Source organism: Amphibalanus amphitrite, unplaced genomic scaffold (assembly GCF_019059575.1).
Source record: "Amphibalanus amphitrite isolate SeventyFive unplaced genomic scaffold, NRLGWU_Aamphi_draft 000418F_arrow, whole genome shotgun sequence".
Lineage (NCBI taxonomy): Eukaryota > Metazoa > Arthropoda > Thecostraca > Balanomorpha > Balanidae > Amphibalanus > Amphibalanus amphitrite.
This window is the reverse complement of record NW_024881912.1, coordinates 396615-418784: the sequence shown is the minus strand read 5'-3', so window position 1 is coordinate 418784 and position 22170 is coordinate 396615. Positions and strand designations below refer to the sequence as shown.

Genomic DNA, 22170 nt, shown 5'->3' with positions numbered 1-22170 from the left:
TAAGTTAATATTTTACATAACATTTTGCATGCAAATAAAGTTACGCCGAACTCACCGAAGGCCTTTTACAGCTAGGCCATGTTCAGATACTCTGTGTTGATTCTATTTTTGTCGCAGGTCGTTAAAATGAGGGTGTGTGTGTGTTCGTCGGCAGTTAAAGCTTACTTTACTGTTGAGTCAATGTCAATATTTCATTATTTGCAAGTTTGCTCTTCTTCCGCAACGTGAAAATCATTAAAAATTGTTAAAACATGTCAAAAATATATTTGGATATACGGTCTTGGTTTCCAGAAATTTCTGCAGGCGCATTACAAATGAAAACATTCGAATTCAACCAAAAATGAAAAATACATATACCTATATATCGTCAGTAAAGGATAGAACGAAATGAACAAAACCGAAATGATCGCGAATGTTTGGTGTGACGTTGCGGCTTAAGTTTAAATGATGCCTATTATGAATGAAAAGTAAACGTGATCAATGAAAGGTTGCAATAAATCATATCACCTTCGCTATAAAAGTACGCGACAATCTCCTAATGTCAGACAAGAGCCACAGTCACCTTCGGTCACTACACATCCCAAGCACAACATCCCTGCAACAACATCTCACTGGTCTTCACAAAACACTTCTCATCACAGAAACATTCTAAAAAGCACGACACCTTGGACGCAACACATTCATTTTCAATGCTCCGGTAAATAGTCGTTTGCTCTTATGGTCCACATTCACTCCGCCTCGTCGGCCGGTTCTGCTGCCTCTGCCTCGTCTGCAGGGGCCTCTTCAGTCGCCTCCCCTCCACCCGCGGCGTCCTCCGCGGCGTCCTCCGCGGCCTCCTGTTGTTCCTCCTCCTGCGGTTCCTCGGCCGGCTCCGCCTCCGCCTCCGACTCCTCGCCGGTGACGGCGGCCGCCTCCTCGGCCGTGGTGTACCCCTCGGAGGGCGCCGCCTCCTCGCCCGTCTCCGCGCCGCCCTCCCCCGTGTCTCCGCCCTCGTCTCCCTCCGGTGCCGTCTCCGTCTCCTCCGCCTCTGACGTCTCCGCACCGGCGCCGTCTATGGCCTCGCTGTCCTCGGCAGGAGCGGCGTCACCTTCGGCAGGGGCTTCTCCTTCCGCCGGGGCCTCGCCCTCCGCCGGGGCCTCACTCTCAGCAGTAGCACCCTCCTCAGCGGGAGCCTCGCCCTCGGCAGTGGCGCCATCAGCTGCAGCTGCCTGATCAGCCTCAGCGCCGGCGTCGGCTCCATCGGTGCCAGAACCCTCTCCCTCCCCCTCCTCTCCCTCCTCCTCCTCCTCTTCCTCCGTGCCGCTGCCGTCCTCTACCGAGTCCCCGGACGCCTGTTCCGGCTCCTCCTCCGCCGAAGGCTGCTCCTCCTCCTCCGCAGCGGCCTTCTTTTTCTTCTGCGGCTTCGGAGGCTTCACCAAGATTATTTCGGCGAGATCATAGAGCCGAGGCACTGTCTGGAACAAGACAGTATCAGCGTATCAGGCCAATCTCTTGAATGATAGACTGTCACAGTAGAGGACATCAAGTCACATCAAGAAAGCTAGTCACTTGACAGGCTTCTATTGAGATAAATCCTATTTACTTTTAAAGCAGCGATAAGGTGCCGTATTAGACCACCTGCATTGTATCTCGTTGCCCTGCTCACCCCCTCCTGGAGCAGCAGCTGAACCAGTGGCTCCTTGTACCTGCCGAACTTGACGGCCAGCTGGGCCAGCTCCCTCTGGCGCTGCTCCTCGGCCAGCGAGTCGTCCTCCTCCGGCGATAGGTCCATCGTGGTGCCCAGGAAGCTGAACGGCAGCGCGGCGTCAGTGAAAACGGCTAGGTGGACGTGGTGAAGCAAGAACTACATGACCTACTGCTCAGTGCTTATACGATGGCAATATGAAGCAATCTAGAAATTGTGATAAAAAGAAATTGTTCTCGGCATATGTGCGTCGTAATGCGCTAACTTGTTTAATCTTAGTCGAGAAAGGCGCAATAACGCGTCTGAATCTGAAGATTTAGCCGCATGTAATTGTTCGGAAATGTAAGGTATGATCAATTCATCGTTTTACTAGAACACCGCTTATGTAATATGCAACCAGCCCTCTATCGCTTCATCCCTTATCCACTCGTTTACCAAAATAAAATACACACAATAATGGCTGATGTATATTTTAACATCAAACTCAATCAGTTCCCAAGCATTTCTAGCATGACAATTATCTCTTGGCTACATTACTCCCGTCACGACACGCTCATTAAATGCTATACCCCTCTGAGCGGTGAGCCCGGCCGGCCGGCCCGCGGCCCGTCCCGACGGTACCCGTCCGTCGCTCCTGCCGCCCGCCCCGCCGTCCGTCACCGGCCACCTGCCTGGAGTTGTGGTACTGCTCGTTGGTCGTGATGTCCCCCACGTCTGGGGACGTCTCGTCGTCACTGTCCAGCTCGGCACACGACACCGTCTTCCGCTTCTTGATGTGGTGCCGCTTGTTGAATTGTTTCTGTGGCAGAGCAGGGAAGGTCATCGAGATTATGGGGTAAAAAATGAATTATTTCTAACCTCTGGTCTGTTAGAGCTGTCGTGAGTGTCTAATTTTAAGTAGCATTTCCCAATAAGGAAATATTGCTTTACATATTTGTGCATATGCATCATCATTAAATACGTGATAACTTGTCACTGAGATGAAACAACTCATATTTACCCGCTGCACTTTCTCCATTTCCGCCTTGGTTTTCTGAAAGGAGACCACAAAGGCCGACTCCACCATGTCCGGGGGCTTCTCCATCTTCATATCCTCCACCAGGCTCTTCAGACGCTTGTTCTCTTGCATCTGGAAACAAGGGTAGTGAAGTAATTTTTCTATCATTTTTTCACAAGTTTTTGAATTATTTATTTTATAAAGTATACACATTTTAAAATCACCCTGGCGGGATAACGTTTATAATTTTACCAGGCAACGTAATTGAAGATATGCAATCAAATTTAGAGACTGCGTTGTCTGTCGTTACCTCACACTCCCTCCCTTCCCCCCTCTCTCTCTCTCTCTCTCCCTTTCTCTCTCCCTCTATCCCTCTATCTCCTCTCTCTCGCCTCTCCTCACCTGTCGTGTCTCGGTGCGTTTCTGCAGACTGTTCTCCTGGTCCTCGTAGATGCGTCTCATCAGGTTCCGCATGTACTGCCGGTCGTTGAGCCGCAGGATGTCCGTGCCCAGCAGCTGCTCCAGCCGGTTACGGACGCGCGTGTTGAATGTCACCCTGTGGAACACAAAAATGCATACTGAGGTCACATGGGTGTACAAATAAAGCAGGGGTGGCGTAAGAGGCGGTGAGACCACTGGGCCAGTGAGCTCAGGGCAGAGGGCCACTGGGCCAGTGCTGCCGATTTCATATTTAGGAATTTTCTTCTTGCCTCTACCAATCCATGAATTTGTTTGTTGGACCAGTTTGTTCCATATTTATACCTTCAGATATGTATTGTGTGATCATTGTTTATCACATATATAAAAATCAAAACGTCTGTACGTATGTATGTATGTATGTATGTATGTATGTAACGCGTCAGTCACGCTTGGCGGGCTATTGCTCCGGAACGGTGCGGGCTACGGGGGTGAAATTTTTGCGCCGAGTCGGACGCGTGCATCTGTTTGTTGTATTAAATTTTGGTGGGGGTGGGTTCGGTGGTTTGCACGTGGCGGGCGAATCTTTGCGGGATTTTGGGCCGCGGCCGGTTTCGAGCAGACGGCACGCGCCTTAGGCTCAGATTGTTCGCTGCGAAAATGAGGGAAAACAGAGTCGGAGGTCGTTGACCTTTGGCAATGAATACCGGAACAGAGCACCGCCGGCCAGGAGGAGACGCCAAATTTATTCTGGCCATAACTCGGCCGCTACTGGGCCGATTGCAATGAAACTTGATTTATTACGCTGCGCGTAATGCTCGGCACCTAGTTTACATATATAAAAACCAAAATGTCCGTATGTATGTATGTATGTATGTGACGCGTCAGTCACGCTTGGCGGGCTATTGCTCCGGAACGGTGCGGGCTACGGGGGTAAAATTTTGGACTTAAGTCGGACGCGTGCATCTGTTTGTCGTATTCAATTTTGGTGGGGGTGGGTTCGGTGGTTTGCACGTGGCGGGCGCATCTTTGCGGGATTTTTGGCCGCGGCCGGCGCCGAGCAGACGGCACGCGCCCTAGGCTCAGATTGTTCGCTGCAAAAATGAGGGAAAACAGAGTCGGAGGTCGTTGACCTTTGGCAATGAATACCGGAACAGAGCACCGCCGGCCAGGAGGAGACGCCAAATTTATTCTGGCAATAACTCGGCCGCTACTGGGCCGATTTTAATGAAAATTGATTTATTACGCTGCGCGTAATGCTGTCCCTCTAGTTCACTTATATAAAAATCAAAATGTCTGTACGTATGTATGTATGTATGTATGTATGTATGTAACGCGTCAGTCACGCTTGGCGGGCTATTGCTCCGGAACGGTGCGGGCTACGGGGGTGAAATTTTGGACTTAAGTCGGACGCGTGCATCTGTTTGTCGTATTAAATTTTGGTGGGGGTGCGTGCAGCGGTGTGCACGTGGCGGGCGCATCTTTGCAGCATTTTGGGCCGCGGCCGGATCCGAGCAGTGAGCACGTGCCCTAGGCTCAGATTCTTCGCTGCGAAAATGATATTTCTTCCCGTCATGAAATAAGATGCCTTTAAGAAACAGGTAGATCGGATCTTTGAGATAAGCCCACTTTACAGATCTGACGCGCATGTGACATTTCTCAACACTCACATGACTATTCTGATGAATTTTGTGTTTTGCAATGTTTTCACCCAACCAAAATAATAAAAAGTTCAAAGTGTATTTTGAGTGGCAACGCAAGCAGTATTTGGGTAATTTCACAATAAAATATCAATAAACTGTCCTAATCAAGTCACGTGATGCTACCAGATTCTGTGCTCAGACCATATCGTGTCTGTTGGGGGTCGGAATTAGAAAAAAGCTCTTGATTGTCTTGGTAGCGCGGCAAATATGAATGTAAACAACGATGGCGTATTTTAGTCTATAGATTAGACCAGGATATTTATCCAAAGAGTAATAAGTGTTTTGTTTTCAAGTGTTGTAAGTAGTTCGTTTTTGTTGCATATTCCGTAAATGTACCCGATTACGTGATTGTCATGCGTCGGGCGGTGTCCGCTAACGCAGCGGCCCAGCGCCGTCGTCGGGCCCGTATGGCCGAGGCGGAGCGACAAGCTGAGGCCGAACGGAACGCGGCCCAGCAGCGAGCGCGCCGGCAGAGGGAGGCGGTGAGGGAGGCCGAGGCCGCTCGCCAGCGGGAGCGCGCGGACGACGACCGGGTGCGACAGCTCAACGCCGAGAGGCAGCGCGCGTTCCGAGCCGCACAGGAGGAGGGAGCTAGGCGGGCGGAGTTGGAGGCCAACGCTGAGCGCCTCCGCCAGCAGCGAGCGGCGCAAGATGAAGAGGCCAGGCGGGCGGAGTTGGAGGCCAACGCTGAGCGCCTCCGCCTGCAGCGAGCGGCGCAAGATGAAGAGGCCAGGCGGGAGGAGTTGGAGGCCAACGCTGAGCGCCTCCGCCAGCAGCGAGCGGCGCAAGATGAAGAGGCCAGGCGGGCGGAGTTGGAGGCCAACGCTGAGCGCCTCCGCCTGCAGCGAGCGGCGCAAGATGAAGAGGCCAGGCGGGCGGAGTTGGAGGCCAACGCTGAGCGCCTCCGCCTGCAGCGAGCGGCGCAAGATGAAGAGGCCAGGCGGGCGGAGTTGGAGGCCAACGCTGAGCGCCTCCGCCTGCAGCGAGCGGCGCAAGATGAAGAGGCCAGGCGGGCGGAGTTGGAGGCCAACGCTGAGCGCCTCCGCCTGCAGCGCGAGGCGCATGAGGAGGAAGCGACGCAGGCCGAGCGTGAGGCCACCGCGGCGCGCGTCCGTCAACATCGCGAGGAACAGGACGAGGACGCCAGGCACGCTCAGCGTGCTGAAGACGCCCGGCGCCATCAGCAGCAGCGCGCTGCCGCCCGTGCGAGGCCAGCCTCGCTTGCGGCCCGCCGACCGGCGGACGTTTTGTCCGGCGAGCAGGTGGTGGAGGCCGATGATGTCGGTGCGATGGTGAAAGTGTGTGCGTCGTGCGGAGCCCTGCGGTGGGCGGGTGAGCGCGCCACGTTCTGCTGTGCAGGCGGCAAGGTCCGCCTTGACCCGCTCCCGGCCCCGCCGCCAGTCTTACGCCGCCTTTGGACTGATGACACCTTAGAGGCGCGCACCTTCCGGCAGTACGTCCGGCACCTCAACTCAGCGCTGGCCCTATCGTCTTTGTCCGTGCGTGAGGTGCCGCCGCCTGCAGGCACCGGCGGGTACGCACCGTGTGTGGTGGTGCAGGGGCGGCTGTACCACCGACTTGGGCCGCTGGAAGTCCCTGAAGACCGGCCACCCTCCTTCGCCCAGATATACATCAGTGACCCGCTGGCCGAAGATCCGGAGGCTGAAGCGGCCATTCGACTCGGTCATGTGCGCCTGCCGGCAGCGACCTCTGCCGCCGTGCAGCACCGGCTGCTGGACCTGCTGGGACAGCTTCAGGCCATGCTGCGCCAAGTCAACCCCTGGGTGCACGATTTCATCATGGCTGCCGAGGTCCTGGCACGGGAGGTGGAACACCGGCAGCTGATCATCAGCGTTGCAGCCCGACCCGCCGGCGAGCACGCGCGCCGCTACAACGCCGCCGAGGGACTGCGCGAGGTGGCGGTCCTCATGGGAGAGGAGCCCGGACAGCACGACCTGGTACTGCGCCGCCGAGCTGATGGCGGGACCGGCGTGCTGCAGACCATCGATGAGAGCCACCGAGCGTGTGACCCACTCCATTTCGTCCTCCTGTTTCCACTGGGGACTACAGGGTGGCACCCGGCGATTGCTCAGGCGCCGCAGCCCGGCAGGGAGCGGCAGCGAATGGTGACAACGCTCCAGTTTTACGCGTACCGGCTCCAGATCAGGCCCCACCAGGACGACAGCCTCCACCGCGCCGGTCGCCTGTTTCAAGAGTTTGTCTGTATGGCCTACGCCAAGGTCGAGGCCATCCGGCTGAAGTACATCTCCACTCACCAGCGCGAGATCCGGGCGGACCTCTACCAGAGCGTCCGTGACGCCGTGGCGGCTGACGCGGAGCTCGGCCAGCAGGAGCAGCCCGAGGAGGGACGTGAGCAGGCTGGTGTACCGGTCGTCGGGAGACGAGTCGTTCTGCCGGCTACTTTCATCGGTGGACCCCGCCATATGAGGCAACGGTGAGCTACGCAAACAAACACCAATCTTAAATTACTAACCACTATTTTGTATTCGCTGAAGTCTTATTTGCACTATTACCACTCATATTAAATTTGCTTGAATGCATCATAATGCACTCAAATCAGCATAGCAACGTTAAAAAAAAACGAACAAACACCTGTGCTCACATTTAACGAATAAGTTAGTATTCGCCAATTCATTTTTGTTTGGACTATAATCTGCCTACAGGTGCCAGGTGGTCATATTTTTGGTTCTACGACAAATGTCACTTTCAAACAACCGTCAACAGCTTTGTGTTTGGACTATTTTCTGCCCATAGTCATGCTTTTGGTTCTACGGTAAATTTTACCTTCAAACAACCATCTAATATTATCTACATTTTTCCTCAACTTTGCAGTTACATGGACGCCATGGCCATCGTGAGGGCCAAGGGGAAGCCGACCCTCTTCATTACCATCACGTGTAATCCGAAGTGGCCGGAGATCGCAAACGCCCTGTTGCCCGGACAGAAGCCCGAGGATCGACCCGACTTGGTGGCTCGAGTGTTCCACCTCAAGCTCCGCCGCATCATCGGGGACCTGACCAAGCAGGCCGTCTTCGGCAAGCCGAGCGCCTTCATGTGGGTCATCGAGTTTCAGAAGCGCGGTAAGTCACAACATGGCTTTGACAGAAATCCCTGTACAGACATGAGCTCAGTCGCGGGGGGACGTGACACGCACCCAAGCAATATGCACATTTATTCCGATTTAAAGCTCACGCCTTAACGGCCAAATAAATATGATCGAAGAAGTCAACGTGAAAAAGATTTCGTCGTGTAAAGTTCATAGTGCTTCGCGTTGTTTTACCTTTTGACGGCGAATATAAATTCACTTATTGTTAGACTATCCCGCAATACACGGCTGCATGGCGGGTTGCCTAGCTTCTGTCGTATTAACGCAAATCATCTGCGACAATCGGTTGAGCTATACCAGTCAGAAATGTTTTGCGTCGCTTTAGCTTCTGAGGGCGAATATAAATTCACTTATTGTTAGACTATCCCGCAATACACGGCTGCATGGCGGGTTGCCTAGCTTCTGTCGTATTAACGCAAATCATCTGCGACAACCAGTCGAGCTATTCCGGCCAGTACAGGCGCTGGCGTTTCCATATAATTCACTTATTGTTAGACTGTCCCGCAAGACACGGCTGCATGGCGGGTTGCCTATAGCTTCTGTCGTATTAACGCAAATCATCTGCGACAATCGGTTGAGCTATACCAGTCTGAAATGCTTCGCGTTGCTTTAGCTTCTGAGGGCGAATATAAATTTACTTATTGTTAGACTATCCAGCAATATACGGCTGCATGGCGGGTTGCCTAGCTTCTGTCGTATTAACGCAAATCATCTGCGACAACCAGTCGCATTCCGGCCAGTATAGGCGCTGGCGTTGCCATATAATTCACTTAAAAGTTGAATCTGAGGGCACCCATTTTGTAACATAAAGTCCGTGGCAGTGTATTAAAAATGACAAAATACCGCTGCGTGTCAGTTTGCTTACCCTCTACCATACTAACGTACCGAAGCTACGCATCTTTAAATATCAGTCAAGCGATTCCAGGTCACACTAGAACGCATCAAAATCGTGAGTCTGACATTTTCTTTTTGTTTGCAGGCCTGCCTCACTGTCATCTCCTGCTCATCCTGCAGCCGGAGGACCGGCCTCGGACCGGCGCCGATGCGGACACGATCGTCTCGGCGGAGCTGCCGGACCCCACCGAATCGCCGCAGTCGGCCCGTCTGCAGCAGATTGTCCTCACCAGCATGGTTCACAACGAGTGCGGCGCTGCTCGGCCGACCGCCACCTGCATGAAAGACGGTCAGTGCTCCAAACGGTTCCCGAAACCGCTCTCCCACGAGACCATCTGGCAGGAGGACCGCACGTACCCCCAGTACCGGAGGCGCGGACCCGAGGACGGCGGCCAGCAGGCGGAGCACAATGGGAGGATGGTGACGAACCAGTGGGTCGTGCCCTACAATCCGCTCCTCAGCCTTCGCTACGAGTGTCACATCAACGTGGAGGTGTGCTCCTCTGTGGACGGAGTTAAGTACATTTTTATGTACATTTACAAGGGCTCCGACCGGCAGATGGTCCGCGCAGATCAGCTGATCGAGGCCGGTCAGGACGAGGTGGCAGCCTTCCGAGACCTCCGCTCCATTGGTGCGAGCGAAGCATGCTGGCGGCTGTTCAGCTTCGAGATGAGCGACCGGTCACCAGCGGTGCTGGCGCTACAGGTTCATCTCGAAGACCAGCAGCTGATCTTCTTCCAGCCTGGGGAGGAGCGGCAGGCAGTGGCTGGGGAGCCGCGCCACACGCAGCTGACTGCCTGGATGACCTACAACCGGGCGTCGGCCGGCGAGGACCCCGAGTGCCTCCGGGTGCTCTACCCGGACTTCCCCCAGAAGTACCGCTGGGACGCCGGCCAGAAGCGGTGGCACCGGCGCCGCAACATGCAGGCGGCGCCCACCATCGGCCGGGTGGTGAGTCTCACACCCAGGCACGGGGATGTATTCTACCTCCGGGTATTGCTGCATCACGTCCCCGGCGCCACGACATTCGCCGATCTGCGCACGGTGGACGGCCAGGTGTGCGACACACACCAAGAGGCGTGTCGGCGGCGTGGCCTGCTCCAGGACGACCAGGAGTGGGCGGAGACGCTGGCTGAGGCCGTCCGCACCCAGCGCCCCGGCCAGCTCAGGCAGCTGTTTGTGGTACTGCTTCTATTTTGCGCGCCGGCCGATCCCGCAACCCTCCTCCACCGGTTCCAGGCAGCAATGGGAGAAGACTTCGCCCACCGCCACCCAGAGCTGCCGCCGGAGACGGTGACGGGACTGGTGCTACTGCGCATCAGCGACTCCCTCCAGCGGGCCGGCAAGACGCTGGAGGACTTCGGCCTGCCGCCCGTGCCAGCTGAACACCAAGCAGCGGCCGCCGCCTTGGAGGGGGCCGAGGAGCTGCGGCGCCTGCCTCCCATTATACGGGAGGAGGTCGACTTCGACCGTGCCGACCTTCAGCACACCGTCGACCAGCGGCTGCCAGGCCTACTGCCGGATCAGCGCCAGGCGGTGGACACGGTGCTGGCCGCGGTCGACGGCCAGGAGCCGCTCGCCCTATTCTTGGACGCGCCAGGTGGCACTGGCAAGACATTTACTTTTAATCTTCTCATCTCTGCGGTGCGAGCCAAGGGCCTGGTGGCACTTGCCGTGGCGTTCAGCGGTATCGCCGCTACACTGCTGGACAGCGGGAGGACTTTTCACAGCCGTTTTAAAGCTCCTCTGCGACCGGACGACACCGTCATTTTCAACATCTCCGCCCAGAGCGAGCTCGCCCAGCTGATCCGGTTAGCGCGCCTCATCGTGATGGATGAGGCTCCGATGGCGCACCGGCACCACATCGAGGGCCTCGACCGGACGCTGCGCGACCTGACGGGGTCCGATCAGCTGTTCGGCGGCAAGGTGGTGGTGCTGGGCGGCGACTTCCGGCAGGTTCTGCCTGTCGTCCGGCACGCCAACCAGGCAGGCATCGTGGACGCCAGTCTCCGCCGCTCGCCGCTGTGGCGCCACTTCAGAGTGCACCGACTGCGGGAAAACATGCGCGCCAGGCTGGCGCAGGAGGAGAACCAACAGGCCGAGCTGGAGGAGTTCTCCACCTGGCTGCTGCAGCTCGGCAACGGCGAGCTGCCCACAGACGCCGATGGACGGGTCACCCTGCCGCCGGCGCTGGTGCTGGAAGCCGAGTTGCCGGCCGTCATCGACTGGACCTTCGGCAACCTGACCGACGCCGACAGCATGGCGTCCCGCGCCGTGCTGGCGCCCACTAACAGCACCGTCGACTCGGTGAACAGTTATGTCACCGACATCTTCCCGGGCCAGGCCGTGGAGTGCCTCAGCGCAGACGCCACCGTCGGGGAGGAGCAGGAGCCGGTACCCCAGGAGTACCTCAACGGGCTGTGTGTGCCGGGCCTCCCGCCTCATCACCTGCTTTTGAAGCCCGGCATGCCGGTCATCCTGCTCCGAAACATCGACCCGGCCAGGGGACTGTGTAACGGCACCCGGCTCCTGGTGGTGGCCGTCCACGGCGGCCGGCTCCTGGAGGCGACCGTGGCCTGCGGCAGCGCGGCCGGCCGCCGGGTTCTCATCCCCCGCCTGACGCTGCAGCCGCCGGACGACGCCTTCCCGTTCGAGTGGCGGCGGCGCCAGTTCCCGGTGCGGCCCGCCTTTGCGCTCACAATCAACAAAGCGCAAGGTCAGACGCTCCGGCGGGTGGCCGTCCTTCTGCGAGAGCCCGTGTTCGGCCACGGACAGCTCTATGTTGCCGCGTCCAGGGTCGGCCGCTGGCGGGACCTGCGCTTCGTCCTGCCGCCGGGCAGCGGTGGACGGACCGCCAACGTCGTCTACCGGGACGTGCTGTGAGCCGGCAGGACACCGCCCAGTTTCTCTACCCGCAGGCATCGGTTACGCTTTGAACCACCTGCGGGGTCTCTTTTCTGTTAAAAAGAGATCCATCTGCAATTCATTGTGGCCGCCTCCTCGTGGCGATTGTGGGTAACGCTAAGAGCCACACAAAGCACAGGTGAGAATTGATTTACGAAATGTTATAAGTCACTACTTAATTTCCACTATTGTGCCTAATTACTTCAGTCCAGCTGGATTTGCTAATTGCGATTCACTCACGGCTTAGTATGTACCTGTGCCTGAAACGTGACTATGTCTGAAACGTTATTATAAACATAACCTATATGTAGTAAATTATTTGAACTACACATCCAAGTAGCTTATCAGTCTGAATTGGTTAGGTCAATGACCTATTTATTTGAATTGTATCCATTTGGACCGCACCATTCACCTTTTCGCGTACATCAAGGCTTCTAGAAGTCACTATTACACAAAACCATTACTACTCGAACTGGCCAATTATGGGCAAGCCATATCCTCGCGACGCGAAGCAAGCGGCTTGCCGCTTGTTTACTTATATAAAAATCAAAATGTCCGTATGTATGTATGTATGTATGTGACGCGTCCGTCACGCTTGGCGGGCTATTGCTCCGGAACGGTGCGGGATACGGGGGTGAAATTTTGGACGCAAGTCGGACGCGTGCATCTGTTTGTCGTATCAACTTTTCGAGGGGGTGCGTGCAGCGGTGTGCACGTGGCGGGCGCATCTTTGCAGCATTTTGGGCCGCGGCCGGCGCCGGGCAGAGAGCACGTGCCGTAGGCTCAGTTTCTTCGCTTGCAAAACTGGGTGAAATCAGAGCCGGAAGGTCACTGACCTTTGGCAATGAATACCGGAACAGAGCACCGCCGGCCAAGAGGAGACGCAACATTTATTCTGGCAATAACTCGGCCGCCTCTGGACCGATTTTAATGAAAATTGAATTATTACGCTGCGCGTAATGCTGTCCCTCTAGTTCACTTATATAAAAATCAAAACGTCCGTATGTATGTATGTATGTACAGGGTGGGGCAGAAAGATTTACCTCTTGATTTTCTTAAATATTTCGGCCCCGAACAAAGATATCAAATTGATTTATGGCACATATATGCAGTAACATGTACACATCTCAGCATCGGCGTTATGACTTAATATGGCCACCTTTGTCCTCCACCATTGCTCTAAACGTTCCTCGCGGAGGGGCACGAGCGCCGCACGGTGTCCCCGCCAAGATTCGGCGGTGCCGTCTCGAGGGCCAGCTTCAGGGCGGCGATTCTGCTGTGTGGCGCTGCACACACCCTCCTCTCCAAGTTGGTCTAGATTGCGAAATCCATCGGGTTCAGGTCTGGACTTGATGATGGCCGAATGTCTTTGTCCCAGAACCCAGGCATGTGGGTCTTCCACCACGGTTGAGCGATGTTGGCCGTTGGCGGCGGTGCACCGTCCTGGACGAAGACGTATCCGTCTCGGAACGACTGAGTGACCCAAGGCAAAACATATTCCTCTAGCAAATGGACTAAAACCTGTGAATTTACTTTCACAGCCTCCTTGATGAAGACTAAGGTTCCTTTTGAGCCGTCGCATGCGACGGCAACCCAAACCATGACACCAGCAGACTTCTGGCGACGAAAAATGGTGCGAATAGCAGGATCAATGCTAGATGGACCATCTGCCAAAATTCTGACGCTTTGGAAGTGTCTCTGGGGCTCCAGCATGAAAATGTTGTCATTGGACCAGAAGAATGCCTTGTTACCGGCGCTCCGGATTTCCTTCAATGTCTTTTGGGTCCTGTGTAGCCGCTTTTCCTTGGATGCCGCCGAAATTAGGTGGCGACGTTGCATCCTGTCTTACATGAAGCCCAAGCCGTCGTTTATGATTCTCCTTGCGGTTCTGGGCGAAACACCGAGGTCCCTTGGCAGTTTGCGCATGCTTCGCTTAGGACTTGAAACACCTTCTTGGGCACGATATTAACCAGTTTTTATAAGCGGATATCTCTTGTTCTGGCTGGTATGGACTTCGTCGACACTAACCCTGTCTTTTTAAGTCATTTAATTACACATCAAACAGTTTTTACGGCAACACCGAGCTGTTTGGCAACGTTTCGAGAGCTGTGGCCAGCCTACTTAAGCGCCGCAATTTGGGCTCTTTTAGTCATCTTCGCCATAGCTCACCAACAACTATTACAAAATGTAAAAATGATCTTAAGGTTGATACATGAGTCAGTTGGGAAGCTGCATGCAAAATTCTATCAAAATCCGTTCATAACTTTTTGAGTTATGGACTGAAAACAAACAGGTAAATATTTCTGCCCCACCCTGTATGTGACGCGTCAGTCACGCTTGGCGGGCTATTGCTCCGGAACGGTGCGGGCTACGGGGGTGAAATTTTCGACGCAAGTCGGACGCGTGCATCTGTTTGTCGTATCAACTTTTCGAGGGGGTGCGTGAAGCAGTGTGCGCGTGGCGGGCGCATCTTTGCGGGATTTTGGGCCGCGGCCGGCTTCGAGCAGAGAGCACGCGCCGTAGGCTCAGTTTCTTCGCTTGCCAAACTGAGCGAAATCAGAGCCGGAAGGTCACTGACCTTTGGCAATGAATACCGGAACAGAGCACCGCCGGCCAGGAGGAGACGCCAAATTTATTCTGGCCATAACTCGGCCGCTACTGGGCCGATTTTAATGAAAATTGATTTATTACGCTGCGCGTAATGCTGGACACCTAGTTACATATATAAAAATCAAAATGTCCGTATGTATGTATGTAACGCGTCAGTCACGCTTGGCGGGCTATTGCTCCGGAACGGTGCGGGCTACGGGGGTGAAACTTTGGCGCCTGGTCGGACGCGTGCATCTGTTTGTTGTATTAAATTTTGGTGGGGGTGCGCTCGCCGGTTTGCACGTGGCGGGCGCATCTTTGCGGAATTTTGGCCGCGGCCGGCGCCTATCAGAGAGCACGCGCATTATCCTCAGTTTCTTCGCTTGCAAAGCTGAGCGAAATCAGAGCCGGCAGGTCACTGACCTTTGCCAATGAATACCGGAACAGGGCACCGCCGGCCAGGAGGAGACGCCAAATTTATTCTGGCAATAACTCGGCCGCTACTGGGCCGATTTTAATGAAAATTGATTTATTACGCTGCGCGTAATGCTGTCCCTCTAGTTACATATATAAAAATCAAAATGTCTGTACGTATGTATGTAACGCGTCCGTCACGCTTGGCGGGCTATTGCTCCGGAACGGTGCGGGCTACGGGGGTGGAATTTTGGGCTCAAGTCGGACGCGTGCATCTGTTTGTCGTATTAAATTTTGGTGGGGGTGCGCTCGCCGGTTTGCACGTGGCGGGCGCATCTTTGCAGCATTTTGGGCCGCGGCCGGCGCCGAGCAGACGGCACGCGCCTTAGGCTCAGTTTCTTCGCTTGCAAAACTGAGCGAAATCAGAGCCGGACAGTGGCGGCGGATTCGATTTTGGCGTGGGGGGGGCAAGATCCCAGTCGAGCTGATGTCATATGCGGATCCAGAAAGGCGTTTTCGACGCTGTAGGGGACATACCCCCCCAAAAAAAGTGTCCAAAATCCAAAAACTCATCGGATTTCGATTCCTTACGGATCTACTGCTGAACAGTATAAAGCAAAAAAAAAATCCTGATAAAAAAGTGTTTTATTAGGAAACAAGGTACGTTTGTCTATTTCGGACGATGCAGGGGCCAGGGGAGGGAGAATAAATATTTGCTTTAAATGCCCGCTCCCTGGATCCGCCAGTGGACGATGTAACGCTTTTCGTATTGCTGTATTAGAAAAAAAATCGCTAATAGGAAAAGTTGTGCCATAACCCGATCGCATATTAGATGTTGAAGAACGATTCCAAACCTTTTGAAGTAGGCGAGCGCTATTCTTCAATGAGGTAACTCGTTACCATTTCCTCTGTTCATTTTACGTTCGATTTCCGTTTAACCTTCCTTTAAAAAGTATTTCTGAGACAGATATCAACTGAAACTAGCTCACAGCGGGAGGAGACCGCTCAAACATTCAGAGACAGTCGGTCGCATCTAAACCTATTGGGACAGCGATCCGCCAGAAACACTCCTCAAGGCAGTGGTTCGCCAACTAAGCTCACCCAGACGGGCTGTCTCGATGGGTTTATACAGTTAGTCTACAGCAAGGCTTAACTAAGGCCCAAACGCTCGTCAAGCTGGGAACGAAGGGCTGAGGTGAGGGAGCGCGGCGGTGGGCTGGGGTGAAGGAACGGTGGACTGGAACGAGAATCCAGAAGCTCTTTTTTGTTTTTGTTTTGTTTTGTTGGGTTAGGCCCTTTCGGTCTGACGAGACCATTTCAGGGCCGGAAGGATGATAGGAATTAGGGGGAGACATTGGTCTGGGCAGACACCCTAGAGAGTCGCCGGGGCTGAGCCCGTCCGAAAGGACAGACCGATCAGCCCCCCCCCCCCCAAGCACTCTCTGCACCCGGCTACGGGGTGCGCTCCGTCGGGAGCAGCGGTGCCGCTCCAAGGGAGCAGCCCGCATGAGGTAAAGGTGCCTGTCCAGCCCGGAGTGGGGGTTGCGGCGTGGAGGAGAAGGATTTATGTGTCCTGAGGATGGAAGCGATGGAACGGAGCTGCCAGAAACTCTTGGTAGGGCGTTTCTTTATTAGGGCTTTAGGGTGTTTTGCCACAATTTGCCACAATTACCAAATTTTGCCACATCTACCGGTTCAGGCACTCGAGAATCAGCGGCCAGTGATATCTGCAAAGACGAAGCATTTCCAACCCAGCTTCAGCCTGGTGTCAGGGTGCCTCAGGTGGCTTTAATTACAGTTGCACATACCAAACGACCTCAGTGCAGCCAGTCCATGTGGCCGAAACCATTCGGAACAGACTTCAACAAAAAGTGAGACAAGGTTAGTGCTATCGTTAAGTGCCATTATAGACTTGGTCCCCGTTGACTTGACCCACTGGAAGGTGGTAGTTATCGGACGCTGTGGGGCATACTCATTTTTCCAAAATGCCTCAGATTTTGCTTTCTTGTTCATAGGCGGCGGAACGGGGAGGGCACCGGGGCACCGTGCCCCCCTTTGATTTTGGCATTTTAACGTTGGCCCTATGGGCGTTGCATGGAAAGAATGGGACCAAAAGTCGGCATTGCCCCCCCCTCCCCTTAATTGAAGGTGTTCCGCCGCTACTGTTCGTGTTTGATGCTCTTTATTCTATAGTCAGCCTTTAGACAGAGGGGGGGGGGGAGCACTGGCACTAATGATCAGTGCCCTAACCCTCAAAAGTTTCCAACATAAATTTTTACTTTTTTAATAGTGAAAACTGAAATAAAGCGGATACTGAACTGTGAACATCCAGTTTTTACACTGGCCCCACACAAGCCTCCGAATGCCCAAAGCAGATCTCTGATGACTGGCCTTTGGGTGTCATACCATACCGTGCATTGGTCAATGTCGTCAATGTGTACGACCTCGGCCTTTACCATTTTATACCATTTTATTTGGAAACTGTTGCGCTCGAAAAAAAATCACGGGAGTGGCTTATTATGAGCGCTCATCAGTCCTAACTACCCGCAAGCGAATGGCTAGCCCTTCCGTCTCCGCTCGCTTGCGATTTGGCATTTATGTAGGTACAAAATAGAGGCAAATGACCACTGAAGGTATGAGTTGCGTCTCTTGCACACATCTATAAATAGAATCTGAAAAGACAAAAAAAAAAAGGATATAAGGCGGAAATGGTTAGCATTTACACATATTCAAAAGGCACCGTTGGACAAACTGTAGGGGCGCATAGCTATTAGCTGCAATATCAGATTATGGAAATTTTCCTCATGTTTAGGGCACAAATTATGGAGGGGCAAGAATATACGTTTGCCCCTCCTCCAAAAGTTTCTTAGGGAACGATGCCTCCTCTGCCACCCCGTATCCGTCGCCCCTGTAAACGGTCACTGAAGGCCTGGGTTGCCGCTGCGTCACGTTGACGCTTATAATGCCTCCAAAACTAGGTTGAAGAGAGGAAAACTTCAATTGAACGTAAACGCTTGCCATTTAAGAAAGGTAACGTATGATAAAGTATATGGGCATCTGGTTATATCTTCAGATGATCGAACGGAATAATCAGGTATATGGTTTCTTGTCTAAGCTTTGTCACAAATTATGGGGGGGGGGGGCAAAAAGATACTTTTGCCCCCCCCCACGAGTTTGCCAGGGGGGCAGCTGCCCCCCTGCCCCCCCGAATCCGCCGCCCCTGGAGCCGGAAGGTCACTGACCTTTGGCAATGAATACCGGAACAGAGCACCGCCGGCCAAGAGGAGACGCCAAATTTATTCTGGCAATAACTCGGCCGCTACTGGGCCGATTTTATTGAAACTTGATTTATTACGCTGCGCGTAATGCTGTCCCTCTTTACGCTGCGCGTAATGCTGTCCCTCTAGTTTTGTAATAAAAAAATCGATGAAAACTCAACAAAGGTAATACAATTTTGAACTTATTAATCGCAGTTACTTTGCCTGTTGCGCATTACTGCGGATTCAGTGCCTTTAGTACATACTACACACGTTGTATGCACTGTGGCCAACCAGTGGACTGCAGTGCACTGGTTGACCACGTTGCCCGTGCCTTGCTCACCGCCGTGGATTTAGCTAGAACGTTAAATGACCCGCCAAAGCGGTAAGCGTCAGTACTTCCGCCCGAAGTATAAGATAATTCATAGAATATAACCCCTCAAATCAAATAAAAATATGATGTTGAAGGATGCAATCAGCTAAATAGCACACGTCCGTTCCAACTAAGCTCTTACTTTATCTCTGGGCTGTTCTCCTGCACTCCGGCACATCCGAGCCACTCTGCCAGGGCACCAGGCGGGGTCGGCAGCACCATCCCTGTGCCGACCTGTCCTCCCCAGTGTCACCACCGTCACCGCGCGGGACACGACACTGCTCCGCCGGGCGACACGGGTACGCTTCTGCCGCCGCACCGGCCGTCTGGCCATGGACGACGACGTCCCCACTGCTGTCCTCCCCACCAGCTCCCGCCCTGATTGGTTCATCAATATTTAATCAATCTCGGCCCGCTGAATTGCGGCCATTTATACAAGTTTGGAAAGAACTCAATGGCCTCCAATAGATGCTGTTGAAGCGGATTTATTGGCCGCCTGTGGCTCAGCAGCACTTTAGCTCGCTGCCCTCGTCTTTTATGGACGCGCGTCGGGCATAACTGATCTTGTAAATCAAATTGTTGCGTAGTAGGGGCTGCAAGCAATTTGGCCGGCAAGGTCAAAATTCATAAAATAGGGATGTGTAAAGTTAACTTCACACCACAATAATCTAGCAGCCATCGTACTTCCATAATGATTCAACAATTGAATATTTAAATGGCATCCTCCTCCAAAATAATATGCTGAGGCACAACAATGTCCTTTCAGACACTAGCAACCTTGATGACCTTTCTGTTTACATCCTCGTTCCGGCCTGGTGTGGCTGATTTGATCCGCTCCTGATTCCCAGCGGTGCCCCTGCTGAGTCCAATCAGGACCGAGGTCGTCACGGCGACAACAAAGCAGGAGGCTCATCACGCCCACAGCGTCACGGGCGCCGCGTCACGGCGTCTGTGACGGCGGCGGCGTGACGCCGAACGGCACGAGACGGCGCGCTCACGGCAGGTCTGCTCTGTCTGGGGCGCTAGTCACTTCCGTCAGCCCGTCTGGGGCGCCAGAGCACGGCTTTGATCGGCGCCGAGCGAGCACTTAGCCAGGCGTCCGGGTGCCGCCGTGGAGAGTGGGGGCACGCGACGACCGGGCCGCTCTCACCTCGTCAGACGGACAGTGGGGCCAGCGACAGGCGGAACGGCCGAACGGACGGACAGGTGGAGAGGAAGACGAAACAGGCTACAGAGGCATATCAGACACCGAGGGGTGCGATATACAGGTGTGGCGAACGCGGCAAGACAACCAAGCAGAGGGAAAGCCAGACATGACGAAAATAGATACAGTGATTAGCAGGCGAGATCCAGGGAAAACAAAGACAGAGTGAAAGGAGTGAAGACAGTCACAAAGAGCCGCCATCCCACGGCTGGTCATCTACTATCCAACAATGGTAAGGAGAAGTGCAATGGGGCGCAGGGTTTGGGCTATAGACTCTGTTCTCAATATTTTTTTTTCGTTTGTGTTAAAATATTTAGCATGGATTATGCATGACGCATGCATAATACAACATTCCTATTATTAATCAATTTATCAATTTATAGCTTATTATCCATTTGGCGTTTCTAAGAGAAAGGTACCTACCTACCTGCAAACTCTTCGGCCTATGCCACCATCGCCACCACCATTCGTATACGTTATCCATAGATTATATAGCTGTGCCAGGAGCGAGCGTTACTTCATTTCATTGTTCCGGTGATTAAAATGATTTATATTTGCTCACTGGAACCTCCCCATTGCAGCACCTGACTCAGCTGAAACGCCTGGAGGTTCGAGGTGGTCCCTCGTTCGCCTGCGCCTGGGAGCCGCGCGCCGAGCAAACGCGACGGGAAGCCCAGGCGCCGGCCAAGGCCCGCCTCCTACCGGCTCCAGCTCGACTAGCAGGTATATCTGTCACACTCCGGCCCAAAGGAGGCTCAAGCTTCAGTCAAGGCCCGTCTCCTCTCGGCCCCAGCCAAGCTTTTGTCTTTGGTAGTCGAGGCATGGTAGATATCAGACTGTTATAAACACAGTGATTTTGACAACAATAATTCATACCAACGCCTAAAAAGCTGGATAATATCTAGGAGTGTTAAACCTTTAGCTGGCAATGCCACAAGCACGCACATAAGAAAATACCAGCCTGTTGATCAGGCAGAAGGGATTGCCGCCATATTTTATGAAAGTCTAGCCTGGGCTCCTCGTTGATCGACTAGCCACTATGTTGACTTAGCAATAATGGAAACCCATGTCCTGACTGATACCCATCGTCGTTACAAAATATCCCCATACAACTCCAGACAATCGATCACTCAAACATCGAAATGGTCTCAGTCGGAGTTCCGGGTTGTGCTGTCCTCTGCTTGGGGAGTAGGCCGCTGCGGCAGCCAGCCACAGTGCCAGGCACGGCCGCACGCGGGACGCGCCGCAGACTCGACCTCCCTGTGACCGGCGCGGCGGGCGCTGAATGGGCCCGATCGCCGCCGGTCACCGAACGACCGGCGGACACGCCAGGAGGCACAGAGCCGCGGCGGAGAGCTCAGAGGGGCGCCGGACAGAGCAGGGGCCGTCCCGGTACGGGTCGGTACCGAGCGTCAACAGGACAATACGGGCCCGCCCCCCGCCCCCCGCCCGCGCCCGCGCCCCACTGCCGGGGGCGGCTGCGTGACCTGAGACTGCAGAGGTTGCTAAGGCCATTATAAATCCGATACGGGTGCCTGCTTGCTGGACAAAGGTACATATCTGCAGAGGATATGAATGCTGCTCTTTTATCTCTCTTTTTTACATCGCCGCCCTCCCTCTATCCCAGCAACACACAGAACCTTACGTGAACACCAGTGAACTTGATATTAGTCGCGGTACTCCCAGCTAAGAGTAAGGAAAAACCAAAGAGGGCAAATGTATGTGGAACAAGCATGCTGTTAGTATAATAGCATTAGAGAAGCAAAGTAGTCACAACTGCAGTTAGTGACTGCCCTCCTACACACTGGGAACGCCCACGCTGATAAACACTCGTACAGGAGAATGTTAGTGGGAGGAACGTATCTGAGCATGGGAGCAGTCAAAACCAGTCACAACCAAATCATTCTTTCCAACGCTTCTTAAAATTGCTTTTGAAGCCTATCTTTTAAGCAATAGTTGATATGTTAGGTACATGTACTGAGGTTTGCATTTTTAGCATTTCGAGCCTTTAACCTTTGAAATTACTGCAGTGCTTGCTGAGAAATATTTCATCCATGCTGCTCTAACGCTGCATTAGTGCCTAAGCATAAAAACAATGCAGGTTAGGCATACCTATATTGAGCATGATAAAACCACTGCATCCAATTCCATTGAGTACTGGAATCGGTGCCAGGTTCGACAGGTTTATCGCGCAAGTCGCACCTTGTCGCAGTAGGAGCATTGCTTATAGATGCTGCAATGCTGAACAGAAGATGACATATTCCTATTGATAATTTATGTCTCTAAGTATGCAAACTTACTTTACTTCGGCGACTTCATCAATTTCCGTTCTTTTCATCTCGGAGTCGACTGGTGGTCGTGTGTCTAAATTAGACTGGAGGTTGTGACTTCTTGCTGACATCTTTAGCTAATGTGTTTGCGCAAGTTTGAAAAAAATAACTATAAAATTTAATAAATCGTTTTTTACTTTATAATTTTGATCCAATTGTAATTTTATTTAGCTATTTCAAACACTGTAATTTATCCCTTTTTACTTTTCAATTTTGCACTTAACTGATGAATGCCGAAGCAATAACAAATCAAATCATTTTGGACAGAACAGTGTGC

The 22170-nt window shown here is 53.5% G+C and overlaps 1 protein-coding gene across 1 annotated transcript; it reads right to left on the bottom strand.

Annotated features, from left to right (window-relative positions):
* Positions 1-241: 241 nt before the first annotated feature.
* LOC122391024 (neurofilament medium polypeptide-like) lies at positions 242-22135 on the bottom strand. Its single transcript, XM_043384544.1, has 6 exons — positions 21864-22135; positions 3084-3237; positions 2685-2813; positions 2356-2483; positions 1646-1787; positions 242-1454 (listed from the first exon to the last, which is right to left on the bottom strand). Exons 1-6 carry the CDS (start codon positions 21962-21964, stop codon positions 729-731), a joined length of 1380 nt encoding a protein of 459 aa, XP_043240479.1. The 5' UTR covers positions 21965-22135; the 3' UTR covers positions 242-728.
* Positions 22136-22170: the final 35 nt, after the last annotated feature.